The sequence below is a fragment of the Poecilia reticulata genome, linkage group LG12 (genome assembly GCF_000633615.1).
Source record: "Poecilia reticulata strain Guanapo linkage group LG12, Guppy_female_1.0+MT, whole genome shotgun sequence".
Taxonomy (NCBI): Eukaryota; Metazoa; Chordata; class Actinopteri; order Cyprinodontiformes; family Poeciliidae; genus Poecilia; species Poecilia reticulata.
In genome coordinates this window covers 12,279,574-12,294,458 of record NC_024342.1, presented here as the reverse complement: position 1 = coordinate 12,294,458, position 14,885 = coordinate 12,279,574, and the positions used below count along the sequence as shown (strand labels likewise).

At 40.9% G+C, this 14,885-nt stretch overlaps 1 protein-coding gene across 1 annotated transcript; it reads right to left on the bottom strand.

The window, feature by feature from the left end:
- Positions 1-4: 4 nt before the first annotated feature.
- LOC103473558 (ras-GEF domain-containing family member 1B-B-like) lies at positions 5-14,558 on the bottom strand. The gene is made up of 14 exons (XM_008423877.2): positions 14,352-14,558; positions 6,284-6,811; positions 6,072-6,194; positions 5,611-5,748; positions 5,114-5,329; positions 4,836-4,910; positions 2,955-3,047; positions 2,633-2,735; positions 2,264-2,343; positions 2,030-2,125; positions 1,849-1,944; positions 1,310-1,433; positions 1,151-1,223; positions 5-1,060 (listed from the first exon to the last, which is right to left on the bottom strand). The coding sequence occupies exons 2-14, from the start codon at positions 6,803-6,805 to the stop codon at positions 1,027-1,029; spliced, it is 1,773 nt and encodes a 590-aa protein (XP_008422099.1). The 5' UTR covers positions 6,806-6,811; positions 14,352-14,558; the 3' UTR covers positions 5-1,026.
- Between the last annotated feature and the right edge of the window lie 327 nt (positions 14,559-14,885).

Below are 14,885 nucleotides of genomic sequence, written 5' to 3'. Positions count from 1 at the left end.
CAAATACTGATATTCTGTTTATTCAAAAGAGAAAATGTCTCTTCCACACAAAAAAAAAAAAATCTTTCGTACAAGTACCCCCTGATAACATGAAAGACGCACAAGAATCTTTAAAAAAATATATAACAAAATGACACACAGACGGTGTGCCTTTTAAAAAACATGAAAAATTAAAGGTTCTCTCGCACAAATCTGGAAGCGGGATAAGAGGGGCTGGATCATCTCTATACACACACACACATACAGATTTTACTTCACTCTAGACAAATACTTGTTTTTAACATAATACATGAACTGGTGTTGTAAAAGCTTACCATCACAGAGCCAGCCAACCTGCAACAAGCTCATCGTGAAACTCAAAAGAAAACAAAAACACTTTTTAAGCTTCTGATACAAAATACATGATTAGAAAGAATACGATGACTCGTGTGAGCTGGAGTCACAGAATACTATGATGCACGGCACAGGGACACACACTCAGGTGCGTTTTGTTCGCATGACGCTGCTGTCACTTACACAATGTAGCTTTACATGGAGCCACATTGCAGATAATAGTGATCACATGACTTTACTGTCCAAATTGAGATGGATCAGTTGAAGGTACAGCCGCATCACCGTGTAGAAGCAACTTAAAGGCTGTAATTTATGACACAAATTAATTCATCATGGCTCTTTCTGTCCATAACTCTTATTCGGCAGCTGTAAACATGTTGAACGTCCGTTCACTGGTACTTAGGAATACAAATCCATGCACATTTTTGCCTGTTGTCCTTTTAGTGTGTTTAGATGCTTTTTGTTTTTTCTTAAAAAAAAAAAAATCCGAGCTTCATGATGGAGTTATGTTTCTGGCACTTAAGTTTTTCTTTATGTAAAATTACTGGCACTCGTTGTAGTCCCAAAGGGTTGAAAATAACTTCTTTATTGTTGATGATGCTTAAGCTGCATCCGTTGTTCTGCAGGAGCACGCTTAGATCCAGAATGTAAACTTTGGCCTTGGGAATATAAATGGAAAGTAGAGAAAACGTCTTAAGAGCGGTTTTCTCGATGGAGAAGGGAAGATCTGGAAGTTAAAACAAAGAAAAAGTTATTATTTTCCATGTTGGCTTACTTCCCTATATGAATTATTTATCAAAAATGTTCCTGCACCCACCTCAGAGACCTGCGGCTGTCTTTCTCCATGTTGTTTTCTGGTCCTTCGCTCTCATAGGAGGCCAGGTGCAGCTCTGCAACAATAACACAAATTGAGCTTCGTTTCCCCGTGGCTTACAAAATTGATAGTTGATGTGAAAGTGTTCTAATTTGTACTGACCGTCTTCGGTGTAAACGGACGTGGTGACCAGATACTGAAGAATGCGGCGGTCTCTGTCGAATGGACAAATCACCTGGCGCCAAACCAGGAACTCGCTCACTTGCTTCGCCAGCTCCCACAGTTTCTGTAAAAATGTCGCGAAAACAATAATTGTGATGATACGCATCTGTTCGGGTTTCTAAAGCCAGGAAATCTGTCCAGTTTCCACACATTCTAAAGGTTCAAATTCTGAAGTTTTCCAGACACAAATTTTCAGAAGAAGAAAGAACAAAAATTCCCATAAGTTAAAATGTTTTGTTTCACTGGCAGATTATTTCACTTATAACAAGTGCTTTCTCCATAAATATTAAGTAATTCTCTTAAAACAAGCTCCTACTTCTTGCTGAAGTTTCTTATAAGTTAGTTTTGTCTTATAATTTGCACTAGTTACTAGACTGTTTCTCGTGCGATTCAATAGCTCCTCCACAAGGGGGAGCTGTTGGTCTGCGTGAGAAAGTCACTTCTCCAGTTTTTAATTTTGAAAAATGCTTTGAACTGACCTCAAAGTTGATGTGTCCGTTTGACAGCCTGTTGGCGCAGCCTTCATTCAGGAAGTAGATGTCTTTAATGAGGAGGCTGAAGAACGGAATCACAATCTGCAGGAAGGAGATTTAGTTATTTTAAATGTAGAAGAAGAAGGTTTTTCTTTTTCAATGAGCAGCACGCTCCGGGCTCCCTCACCTTCTCCTGGCTGCTATGTGCGGTCTCGGACCTCTGGGTGGCGCCGCGGAGCGCCGTGCGGTAGTTGCTGAAGTTACTAGAAGGGTCCATCTGGTGCTGGATGAGATCAAACACATCAGACGTCAGCAAACAAAACCATTGCTGGCGTTTCTAAGATCGGATCTACAGCTGAGCTGAAAACTAGAGCATCTAATCTGCGAACTGCTGACGTGCGTGTGTGTGAATAATTCTGACCTCCAGGATTTCAAACTTGTCTGTGTTGACTTTATTCCAGGTTTTCTTCAGTCTGGCGACCGGACTCATGTTCATCCCAGCTGAGAGACACAGGAGAAAGCGTTTAGAGACGAAGCGCAGCCTGCAGAGCTCCAGGCCTCCGCTAACTGAGTTTAGACTCCCCTAAACTGATTAAAGTCAGCCTAAACTCCAGCTGGCACTGCATTTGTTGGCTTTTGTCAATTCAGTGGCTCTGCTCTACAAAGACACCAAGGGAGCAACGGTTGATATTTATTTTTTTCTTTCTCCTTGCCGTATTTTACAGCAAAAATAACCGAAAATTACAGGAAACTGGTACAGATTCTTAATAAAAACGGATCAAATACTCACTGATGATCGCCATGAGAGAGTTAAAGTTGCCGATGTTGAAACACTCCTGAGCCACATCGATGAAGAACTCTATGATCCGCGCTCGGTGTTTCTTCTTCGCTGGCTTGAATAAAAAGAAAAAATTTAAAATCTGCTTCTAAATATAGGAAGAGCTTAAACGCCATTTAAATTTACAGCATGTTTACGTGCATACACTTTTCTTTGTTAGGCACTGTCGAGTTGTTTCGGTTATTTAAGTTTACTACTTGCATTAAAATTGTGCAACTATAAGAACTAGAGATTATTCTCCAACAACTAATCTGCTTGTTTGTGTGAAACATACCATGCAGATCTCTGTTGCCACCAAGTAGCTGAGCCTGTTGAACCAGCTGACGTAGGCCTCCAGGTTACTGGTTTTACGTTTCCGGAAGAAACCCTGGAGGAGAAACGGAAGAAGAGAAAGACGCAATGAAACCAATGAACTGTTGGTAAACATTTCAAGAAGGAAGAAACTCTTCTAGAACCAGACCAAGTAATTGCCTGCATAAATACTAAACTAACCTTACTGGCAGTGAATTATCTTTGTTTTAGTACTTCATTTTATTTTGTCAGAATAACAACAACAGAGTAGCTACATTGCAAAAACAAAACAAAAAAAACGTGAGATTTTTAGCTGTTTCCATTCACTGCTGCTGTGTTATATTTGCTTGGTTGCTAATTTAAGTATCATGTTGACAGGGTTTGAAAATAATTAGATTCTTTGGGCGTGGTGGTGAAAATGTCATGATATTATGTATAACAAGTTATTTGATGTCTGATAGTCTTTGGCAACTTCTCACTTGTTCTCAATTTCATTCTTTTAGACTTTTGTACATATTTCTCACCTTCAGACATTAAAATGAATTTCACTGCTGTGATCTTAACAGCTTAAGTGTAATAAAAGGGATGATGCATGCTCTGTAGTGAATAGTCCTCAACTAATCTCACACAGAATAAAATTTTTGCTTCACTCTAATGAGATAAAATCTCACATGATGCGCCACATCTGCTTATTTCTTAAAGCTGCTGCTCTTCCGTAACTTTCTCCCTTAATACATCCTGTCGGCTTTTCACACCCACACAATCTGCCACCGTCACACTCCGACGCGTCTCTTTTTACGTACATATGCTTTCTGGGTCCCCTGGCTTTTCCATTAAACACGTGGTTTCTAATGTGGCAAACCTGTTTTCCAAAGGTCCTCTTACATAAATAAACATTATAAAAGCTGTGTATAAATAAACTGGACTCGGCCGTGATGATGCAATCCCAGAGGTTTGAGGCGCCACTAAAAGCTTACACAACACCGGCATCCCACTCCACTCCAAACTTCCCCCTCTCTACACCTCGGGACCCCTTTTTTTAGTGACTCAACTGCTCTTTTACACAATAGGGGCTCTTATGTAACTGCAGCAAAGCAGGTGGGAGCACGGCAGCGGCAAACGCCGACTGAGAGCGACCCTTCAGCTGATTTCTAGGATCTCTCACCGTGGAAAAGAACCTTCTCTCCGACGAACTGAGACACGCAACACAGCAAAGGCTCTTTTTGTTCTCTTCCAGACGTTTTCAAGAGCTCAGATAAAAGCAAAGCAGAAAGCCGAACAAGTCCCCTTCTATCTGCCGCGAGGCTCTTTCATGTGGTATCTGTGGCAAATAAACTCAAACTGGAGATGTCCACAACACTCAAAGCAGGCCCAGAACACAATCAAAAATCAAAAATCATATCAAACGGCTTAAAAATAGCAACAATGTGCGGTTCATCTGGGTCGGGACTTTGATGTAGATAATTATGAACAGGTTATTTTGCTGTGTTTTCAGGCTTTCTTGAGAATAAAGCAACCCTAACCCTAACCTATCATTGTCTCATGCTGAAACTGAAAACAAAAGGAAGCTGCTCTGGGCTGTCTGGGCTAAAATATGTGAAAATTTAACAAGACTGGATGAGAAATCACACTTGTGTGAAATATTTAGCCAGAAGCACACCACGGCTCAATGCCTTGCAAAAATATACCCAACCTTTAGTACATTTTATCACCTTTCAAATACAAGCTTTAATGTATTTCATCTGGATTTGATTTGATGAACCCAAACTAGAAAATAAAATCTGTATTTTTTTTTCCCTTCCGTTGCACAAATTAAAAACAACTTGTGCTGGTCAGTCACATAATTGTTTCCACTCAGCTTTACCTTGTGGTTTTCCAGAGGATCCTTCATTGCAAATGACTGAATAAACTCCTCAGGACCAATGAAGCTCAGTCTATCCTAAAGGCAAAACATCAGGCAGAGAAACGTCAGAAAAAATGACAGTTGATGTAAAATATGGTAAATCTATTCTAACTATTTTATGTGTCTGCTGTGTTAAAAACAGATAAAACACCAGAGTGACCGTCTGGCACCAAGCCCTACAACAGAACTGCTAAAAGTAACCTAATTCTTATTTAACCTTTCGTTATCTGACCTCTTACCAGTTCAATGTGTGTCAGCTGCTGAGCGAGGATGAAAGGATCGTCGCAAGCGCTCAGTATGTCGGCCCTTTGAGCTGAAGCCTGTTTGGTCTTCAGCGAAGCGGGACGTTCCTGCGCCGCAGCGTTGAGCGCAGCCACCGCTTCCTCATACTGACCGAGGGCGGACAGGCGCTTGATGAGACGCTGGGTCATCTGCTGCATGGCCCGCCAAGAATACTAGAGACACACATGAAGACACAAATGAACTAAACAATGACACTAATCTAGGTGTTGTTCCTACAGATAGATGGATGGATAGAATAGTTGATGGCTGGACGGATAGAAGAAATTCAAGATGGGTGGATGAATGTGTCCACCAATGGTTGGTTTGTTGGGTGGATTGGTGGATTGATGGTTGGTTGGTTGGTTGTTTGGATGGTTTGATGGATGGGTGGGTGGTTGTGTGGTTGGAGGACTGACCAACCATCCATCAGTTGGATGGCTGGTTGGATGCTTACCTCATCCCCTCGAGCCACGTGGAGCGTCATGTCCTTCAGGCATCGCATCATGCGGTCGTCTCTGAAGTCATATGGAAAGGTTTCTGTCCACTCCGTCAGCAGCTGCACCAGTTTCGGCGCCACCTCACGGAAACGGATCTGAACATGTCGCAGACGGCACAGAGTCAGTCTAATTATCTAATGATGTCATGACGATAATTTAAAATCTGTTATGTGTGACTATGACTTCTTCTTTCTGGTATCTGAATTTGGCGTAAATCCCTGCTGCACTGCAGTTGAGATCTCTTTCTTTCTTTATTCTCCTGGATTTGGGGGTTTGTTAGTGGGAGTGAAATTGTGTGGGACTAAGTGAGAGTGACAGTGCGTGAAATAAATACACCTGCACATGTCTGTGCCTTTGTTTGTGTGTGTGTGTGTGTGTGTGTGTGTGTGTGTGTGTGCGTGTGTGAAGGTCCACCCACCTTATCCAGCAGGGCATCTCCGGACCGCTGCTGCTCCACACACAAGTGACAAACCCTGGTCATGAGCTCGTATGGGTGCAGGAAGAGGCGCGAACTCAGCAGGAAGGTGAAGACATACGACCTCTGAAGATCAGGAAGCAGAAATAAGTTGGGATTCTTTCACACTACAGAATTTACCGCATAATCCTTAAAAAAGTAGAACGGCTACATACATCGGGGTAATAATCCACAGTGGGAACCAGATGCTGGATCAGCGCCTCAAGAGAAGCTGAAACCAAGCTGTTGTCGTGGTAACACATCTCCCCATAACTGGTGGCGACGCCGTTACCGTAGAGCCGAGCTTTCGCTGCAGCTCCGTTGCTCCGGCAGGAGTGTTCGCTGCTGCAGCTGCTGCTCGTGTGGCGGTACGCTCGGCCCGGACAGGAAGTGCTGTGCTGGCGAGGGCTGTGGGGCTGTGGCGAAGAGTACGGGTTCTCCGAAATGGTACAGCTGCTGCCGTAATGGTGCTCCTTGGCGCTCACGGAGGAGACGGAGGTGGTCCGATACGCGCTGTGAGGCTGCGGCACATCGTAAGGGTTTTCGGTTGGGGAGTAAGGGCCGTTGTAGATGTTGTCTCTGGACGGTTTCGGAGCGGAGCCGCTGTGGTACGGGCTCGGAGGCTGAACGTGGTTGTTGTTGTTGCTGTACGACGGGCAGGAGTTGAACTTTCCTGCGTATGGGGTTGTTGGGGGCATGATCACCTTTAAAAGAAAAGAATAAACACAAATATGAAGATTTTAGAGGTGAGCACGCATACTGAGCATGGATCTGCTGCTGAAAAGCTGGGGTTAGTTTCCACTTTCACCACATGCTCGCTCAGGATAAAATATCTCCATACAGTTAGCTGGGCTTCCATAGATAGACAGCTTTAAGCCAAGTGGCATTTAATTTAAATGTACACTATTAAATTAAGACTGAATTTGACTGTAAGTACCTGGATCTGAGCTTGGATCTTTTTAAACCTGTTTGTCTTTTAGGCCGCATTCTAGATTAAAGCTAGAGGTTGCTTTAATCAACCTCTAGTTCCTTTGCCTAGAAAGTCCGGTTTGCTTGGGGAAATGTGAATCGAACTCCGATAAGGACCAAAAAAGCAAAATCTGGTCTGCCTAAAAACCTCGGTCTCCGTTTGGTTGAAGTGAACTCTGGCACGGTTCGAATTAATATGAGAATGCAAGCGGACTAGCAACTGCTCCAAAAACAGGGTGTGGACTACAGCGCAGGGCATTCTGGGTAAATATAACCAAAACAAACGCATGACTCTAGCCATGGCGGGAGAGATTCTACACCAGTTAAAATCTAACACTACTCCATTTGTTTACAAAAGAGGAAGTTGCGCTCATGTCTTCTTCACAGGTTTTCATTTTGCTTTCTTCTTTGTGCAGCGCCACCACAAGCAAGGAGGGGAACGGGTTCTTAAAAGGGTTTGATTCGCAGTGTGAAAGAGAACCACACCAGCTGAAAATGTAACAAATGTTGCAATCTTGGCCACCAACTGAGCAGAGTGTACAGAGCTATCAGGTGTGAAAACACCCTACAGATGGTTAAAGAGCATTGAGGTCACATTTGTTGTAAAGTGGAGCTGTACAAAAGAAAATAATTGAATTTACTTAAACATGATAAATTAAATTTCATATCTGCATTTTCTGCCCCAGATATGTTTAGTGAGTTTTTGTTTTTAGAACCATGTTGTAAAAACATCTAATCTCACACTTTATGCTATGTTAGAAATACATGAGCAAAAAGGGGAACCAAGCCTGCATTGTGAAGCCGTGTACAGTCCTCGCCCTATTTTTTTTTCAATGTGTGGATATGTTGTGGGTGGAAGGGTGGAGTATATTTAAAAAAAAAATAATTAGCAGTCATTTTCAAACACTGTTTCAGTGTAAAATATCCATAATCAATATAAACTGAACCAGACAAGTTTCAAAGAGGTGTTGAATGAAGCAAATTTACTTCAACTAATTCCCTTTATATCCAAAACCATCATATTTCTTTTTTATGGTGAACCATTTCCTCAAAAGCCACTGCTGCCGTTTTAAATTATGGGTTTTTTTTAGGTTTAAGACTGGCTTAATTGCAGTAAGGCAGAGTTATAATAACACGTTCTCACCACATCATTTAATCCAGCTTTATTTAATGTATTACTTTTGTAGTTAGCTGACTACCCTTCAGTCAACATGAAGACAAAGCTATATCTCCTGCAGTGCTGTAGATTTCCTGGTGTTACAGTATCCCTGTCCACCTCATGCCCTGGGAATGTGGTTGATGTTTAAACTGCGTTCAGCTATTGTGAAAATATCTCACTCTGTCTCTCAAAGCCGAGACTCAGCAAGTGTCTGTGACGATAATCGCACCTAATCGCTTAATTTTAGATCTCCTCTATTTTTTATTTGGTGTTGTCAACGCTTTACAAATCCATCATTTTTGGAAATGATTCTCCAACGAGTCCATTTGTTGGGAATTTTACAAATGAGCTCGTAAGAAATGTCTGCTCCACCCTATTTCACTGTATCGTTTACCACATTCTTGAAGTGAACTTGTTGGCAGTAGTGCAGCATGTGGGCGGAAAACATCATGACAAATGGATGATCTCTCAAGTCAGAAATTATTTTTCTGTCTTAACAGTTAAAATAATTGGATCGGAGGTCGGTAAGCTGATCCCAGATCACCAGTGGAGTGTGCTTTAGCACTGGAGCCATCTTTATCCTACTCCTGTCCATGAATCCCATGCATATATACGTCTGGAACGTTTGGTGCACACACACGCGTGTGCCAGAAAACAGAAAACCCCGCAGGAATCCAGCAGAATTTTGTTTGTCCATTCCTGCGCCAACTGTGGAGTCTGTTTCAGCCAACATCTTACACACTCTCTCACACACCCTCGTCCACCATGGCGCCTTGCCCCGATGGCAGCATAATCCAGACTCGTATGCACAAGTCACACACAAACGCAAGACGGGAGGAGCAATACAAACATGCAGACACACACACAGTCACAAGGATACCGCAGCTTCTGGCATCCTGCCTGAGGAGGCCTGTCCAACACTACACTCTGTGATCTCAGCCTGCTGTTAACCTTCTGACTCGGTTAAAAGATCACAGCGTTTTTACCGAAAAACAAAGTCAAAGGCGTTAAAAGTTGAGATAAGAGTCCAATGGATAATATTTCCTCTGTGTCTCTGTGTTTATGTTTTCAGAGGGGTAGCACGTCTCGGAATTCGAAACCAGTGGCGATTTTTCCAGACCCACTTCCTGAATAGTTGACCCCGTTTTGGGTTGTTGTGGCTTCCACGCTGCGGTGCTGAAATTGCACTCTTTCTAAATCATAGGTTGGATTCCCTTTCGGACGGATTAAAAATGGCATCGGCAAAATAGTTTCATATTAAAGGGGATTGTTTGCATTCGCTCGCTTGCAAACTTTGAAACTGCAGCCTTATGGGTCGGTTTGATGTGGGTAGACAGAAATGCAGAAAACTTTCCTCAAGTACTGGAAACGCACCAATCATTGTTTTGTGGGAAATTTCCGATGACCCTTTTTTTTCGTAAATCTTTGATCTGTCGATAGTGACTGAAAACAATCCAGATTTTTCTGTATTCTTATAGCCTCCTGCCTCAGTCACACATTAATTGTTTATATTTTGGAAGAAGAGGCGATCTCACAAAGTTTACTGTTCAACTAAATTTTGAGTACATTCTAAATAAAGAAGAAAATATAAAATTTTCAACTGTCTTAGCATCTTTGTTGTTAGCATAGTTAGCATTAACCAGCAGAAGATGGAGATTTCCCAAAAAATTCCAACATTTCCAAATAGAGTGTGCCCCATCATGCACATATTTTGAAAACATCACTTTGGTTTGTTCAGCCTTCCTGTTATCAGCTGGAATTCTTGCTCTCTTTCATAAGAAGTCAATTTTTCACACCGATACTGAATGAGTCTTCTTCTCTAGATAACTGCATTGATACCAAAGAGTTTTGTTTTTACTGATAGAAAACAGTTCCGACCAGTCAGCAATCCTCAAGTTAAAAATCAACATCTTGTCAAAAGCTACTTTCTCACTAAATCTCTTCATACAGACCTAAAATGGTTAGCATGCTTTTTGAAGTCAGTTTTGATCGATTCAAACAGTTTGGTGCTTTTTTGTTGTTTTCCTAATGTTTTGCATACCTTTTTCTTCTGATGCACCATCTTTAAAGTTTCCACGTTCCGCGTGGTTTCAAAACAAGCACAGTTCGTTGCAGAGACCAACGAGATGGTGGGGGTTCTAAAACAATAGAGGCATTATCTCTCCTGTCATGGCATTAACAAAAACACAAAGACCCCTAGGAGGAGATCAGAAGAGATCAGAGCACATTGGACACACACAGCAGCTTTTGCACACTCTGGCTCCTAGGATCATTTTTCAATCAGTCGTACGAGTAAACCTTAGTTTGAGCCAGAAAGTCATAATCTACTCTTAATGTTTAGGTGAAAATGTAAATGTCTGTGTGCTCTTGGGAAGAGGAGCACCTTCAGACCAACATGTTGACTTACAGTAAGTGTTTCATAAACCTCAAGGACAGACAGCAGCAACTCCAAAAATTGTGCAAAACAGACTTTGTGGTTTCACATTTATGCACACACAGCACTGACCGACAGCAAAACTTTGCACTCATAAAAAATAGCATGTAAACAGTCTGCGGCTAGCTCGGTCATTCTGTCTTCAAATCGACTGTACATGCTGACCAAAAACAAAAGCAAAAAAACTGTTTGCACAGATATTCAAAAGACTTCCAGTCAAATTAAAATAGAAAACAACTCTCATCCTTTGAACCACTTGTGAAGCTCTACACAGTCTGGATGTTTATCTGAAAGTGGAATACAGTTTAATTAGTACAATAGAAACCTGTGCTCATTAAGGCTGAAGTCCAGCATGAAGCAAAGGTTAACACACAGCGAACATTTGGGAGGTTTCTGGGACTGAAGGAACAACCTGCATCTGATAAGAGTAGCTGTAAAACAGTTTGTCAGAGTGGAAATGGGCCAATGTAGAGACCTGCTATCTCTGCTGAACTCTGCACCTCATGTACTTTGACACCAATAAGACAACAACAGGTATAAGGTGTGAGCAAGGAATGCATTCAAGACTGAAGGACATTCCTAAGTCAGACTTGTTAACCTGGACTTAGTTGACATGAATCCTTCGTCCTCCATATTACGAATGATGGTTTTACATGTGCTGCACAAGTATCCAGAAAACAGAAGGGAGCTAAAGTTTCACTTTGAAATTTCTCTAATATCACTGTCTGTCATGGGTGACATTCAGGTTATGTGAAGAAAGACTAAAGTGCACAGTGATGTGATTAGTTTCCATTTAAATACTTTTGGTTAAACCCAGATATGCTCTCAACCTCTAACAGATTCATATGTATATTTAATGAGATCTGATTAAAGCCAACAGAACTGCTAAATTAAGTTATTTTGAGTAGAAAATGAAACCAAGAAAAGATCTCAGTAAGGTCAAAAGAAAAGCTCAGAGGTCAAAACTCATACATTTTCTTGTTTAGCAAGTTCTTCCTGCTACTCCTGATTTTGGCTTTGCACTCACAGCAACTCTGTTGAGTTAAGTTAAAAAGTTAAAATCAGGAGTAACCTTCCAAGGTTTTGGTTGCATTCTAACAACTGATGCACTAAACAATCAGCCAGTGATCAAAATCAGCCATTTTTTTCTTGTATTAGCAGGTTGGATATTGAGATTCTGGCTTTTTATATAATTTTTATTACACTTCTGGTTTAATAAAAGCTTACTTTTAATTGAAAAGACACACACTTTCAATGCAAGTCATTTAAAACAAACATTAAATACACTAAATAAAAAAATTAAAAAGTTCAGTACGGATTGATGAAATCTGTTATGCATAAAGTGAAAACTCACCTTTTTGTCTTTAAACACAATCAAGTAGCATGTTCATTAGTAAACTAGTTCTAGTTTCATGACTAACAAATAAAGGTGAGGAACTTGTGACTGGGTGCACGGTAGTTCTATCCTCAAACAAAGCCAAAAATTGGTAGCGACCAATAAATGGTGCATTTTTAGTTCTAACACAACATAAAACATAAAATAAGGTGAGCTTCACAGAAGCTGGCATATTTTAGCATTTTTCTCATGCCAGTTGAAAAGGATAATCAACCACTTACTTCCACTTAACACATTTGTGTGCTTGAGGGTGACTGAATGTTGCTTTAACAGCCCTGGTAACGCTCACAGCCAATTCATCATGCAGCTTTCCCACGTCATTCACGTAGCGGGAAAAGTGCTCCACTAACATAACGAGGAAACAGCCCAGAGCCCAAACAAACGCTTGAGGAAGCGTGCGGGTCAGAAGGGGGATCCTGAAGCCACTTTAGGCAGACCCAGTGACCATTACAACAATCTGATAAAGGAACTAGAGCCCACACCAGATTCACTGATAAACCGGTTATCCGGCAGTGCATTGAAGCAAGGGATACCTCGTGGTTTCATGTTTGTGTCACACACACACCTGCTGCTTGGATCATTTGGTAGGCTAGTACAGTATTAACCCAGAGACAAAAAAGGATAAAGACACTTTATCTCCTCAGCTGGAGGGCTCTAAGCTCTCACACACACAGTTTCTCTTGTCTACAAACCTAATTCAGTGCTCCTAAAAATAATTAGAAAGAAATCTAGCTTTACGCTGGGATTTCTGTAACTTTCTTGGCATTTGCGTGCAAAACATCCATTTGGTTGGGGCTTGTATGTTCAACAAATGATGAAATTTGCTTCACATTTAGCAGTGTGGTCATTTTATTGCTTTTTTGTTATATGTAAAAAAGCTTAAAAACCAAAACAATCAATGAATTGGACAAGAAGTTATCTCAGACTAAAGACAGAGGACAGCATCCAAATAAATCAGTGTAAAAAGCCCCTTATGCAGACAGGAGGATCGTTTCTTTTTTTTAAATTATTTGTTATATAATAGAATAAGGACTAGTGTCTGAAAACATTCAAATTCTGTATTTTTCCAGACTTTTCAAGACTCTAGGAACACCTCAGACCATTGGTCACAAAGGTTTTTAAAAGCTTGTTGACATTTTCCATAATACCATTCCTACTTCGTTTAATGAGTTCTGGAGTGACCAGAGTTTTGTTTACAGTATGGACCACACACACACAGCACAGACCCTCCCCCCCCTTGTTTCTGCACATTGCCAGAAAAGCTAAAATATTCTACACAATAAGCACCTGAGGGGTATTATTTACTTCATTCTATTTTCATTTCTGCTTAAGTCTTTACATTAAAATAGACGTTACATAAAACTGGAATCCTGTATTTTATATTACTTTTATAGATTATACTGTTTTTCTGCAACATTTCGCAGGGTAAATTTAAAATTTTTTAAAATACATATGCTTTTATTTAATTTCAACGTGAATTACATAAAATAACAACACTTTTATGTAAAAACACCAATTACTACATGGAACGTTGCAACTTTATTTCATTTTCAAATCAGATATTCTCGCTTCTGTAGTAACAATAACTAAGATTAACCAATAATTTGAGATGGTAGTTATGCTGCCTGGAGAGAAAATGCTTGGAAGGTGCCAGATTACAGCCAATGAAGGGAGGAATAAAGCCTTTAAAAAATAAATAAATAAATAAATAAAAAATAAAAAAGCAGCCTGGCCAAATATCAAGCTTCACACACATTTTCCCATTCTTTCCCTACAGACACACACACACTCAAAATCTGTAAGTTTCTCCCTCACACAGCAGACCACACGCCTGTTCCACATTATGAGCTTCTTACTGAGTCATAACACAGTTAAAAAAAAGTAGAGGCTGACTGTAGAGAAACCATGCTGTGCAACCACAGGTGCTGGGTGAGTAATGTTTGCTTCTATCTGACTGCCAGCCTAATTATAAACTCACATGGGCGGTAAACAATAACAACAACAAATGCAGTGACTCCACAGGGAAGAAATTGGACGTTATTATTGTCACCTAGCGAGGCTAAACTTTGCATTTGTCTTTCAAAGAACCAAAAACTGTTTGAAGCCTATTGACATCACGCTGGGTTTTTGTTTTTTTTTAGGATGTTCAGTCTTTTCGTGATACTTAATATTATTAAAATGAACGCAAGTACATTATCTAAGAAAAAGAAATATCAAGTGAAAACTATTATGCGGTAGGTGCAGCTAAATGTAGACACAACGCTTAAGCAAAAAGAAAAAACTTACCTCTTACTTACGGCGCTCAAAGTCCGAATAAAAGCGCTTTAACTCGAATAAGAGCTATGTCTATCTAAACTATCTGTAGAGTCTTCCACACTATCGCTAAAAAGATAAGTCTATCAGCAATGTGTCCGTATGGCACTCTCCTTCATTGTGTGTCTCCGCTCCTGATATTTGAGTCAATTATTTGAACCAGCAGGGCTGTGTTGACTGAGCCCCACAAAGCGAAACGTATTCAAATGACTTCACTAGAGCCGGGAAAACTAGCCAATCAGCGGGCAGGGGCGGCAGCCTCAAAGGAATACTCTGACCAATACTTGGAGAGCTGGCACAAAAATCGAAATCTACAAAGATTCTGATTGGCTGAGCCTCTCCTCGGTTAGTTCTGTGTTTTCAGGGCTTGCAAGAGGAGCTGGTGTTTTTGTTGGAGAGCTGAAATATGGAAGGTGTAAGGTTTCCCCCCAGGAATGCGTTTCTGTGTGTGGATGTGTGGTGGTCTCGGTGGCTTACGAGTCAAAAGGCTGTAAATGAAGCAGCCTA

What these genes read in the sequence shown, in the direction of transcription:
- LOC103473558 (XM_008423877.2), bottom strand. Translation starts at nt 6,805, where the DNA reads ATGCCCCCAACAACCCCATACGCAGGAAAGTTCAACTCCTGCCCGTCG. An exon ending in CTGTGGATTATTACCCCGAT is followed by an intron (nt 6,195 to 6,283) that starts GTATGTAGCCGT and finishes CCTGATCTTCAG; the next exon opens with AGGTCGTATGTCTTCACCTT. An exon ending in ACGGACACATCAACTTTGAG is followed by an intron (nt 1,434 to 1,848) that starts GTCAGTTCAAAG and finishes ACATTTTTACAG; the next exon opens with AAACTGTGGGAGCTGGCGAA.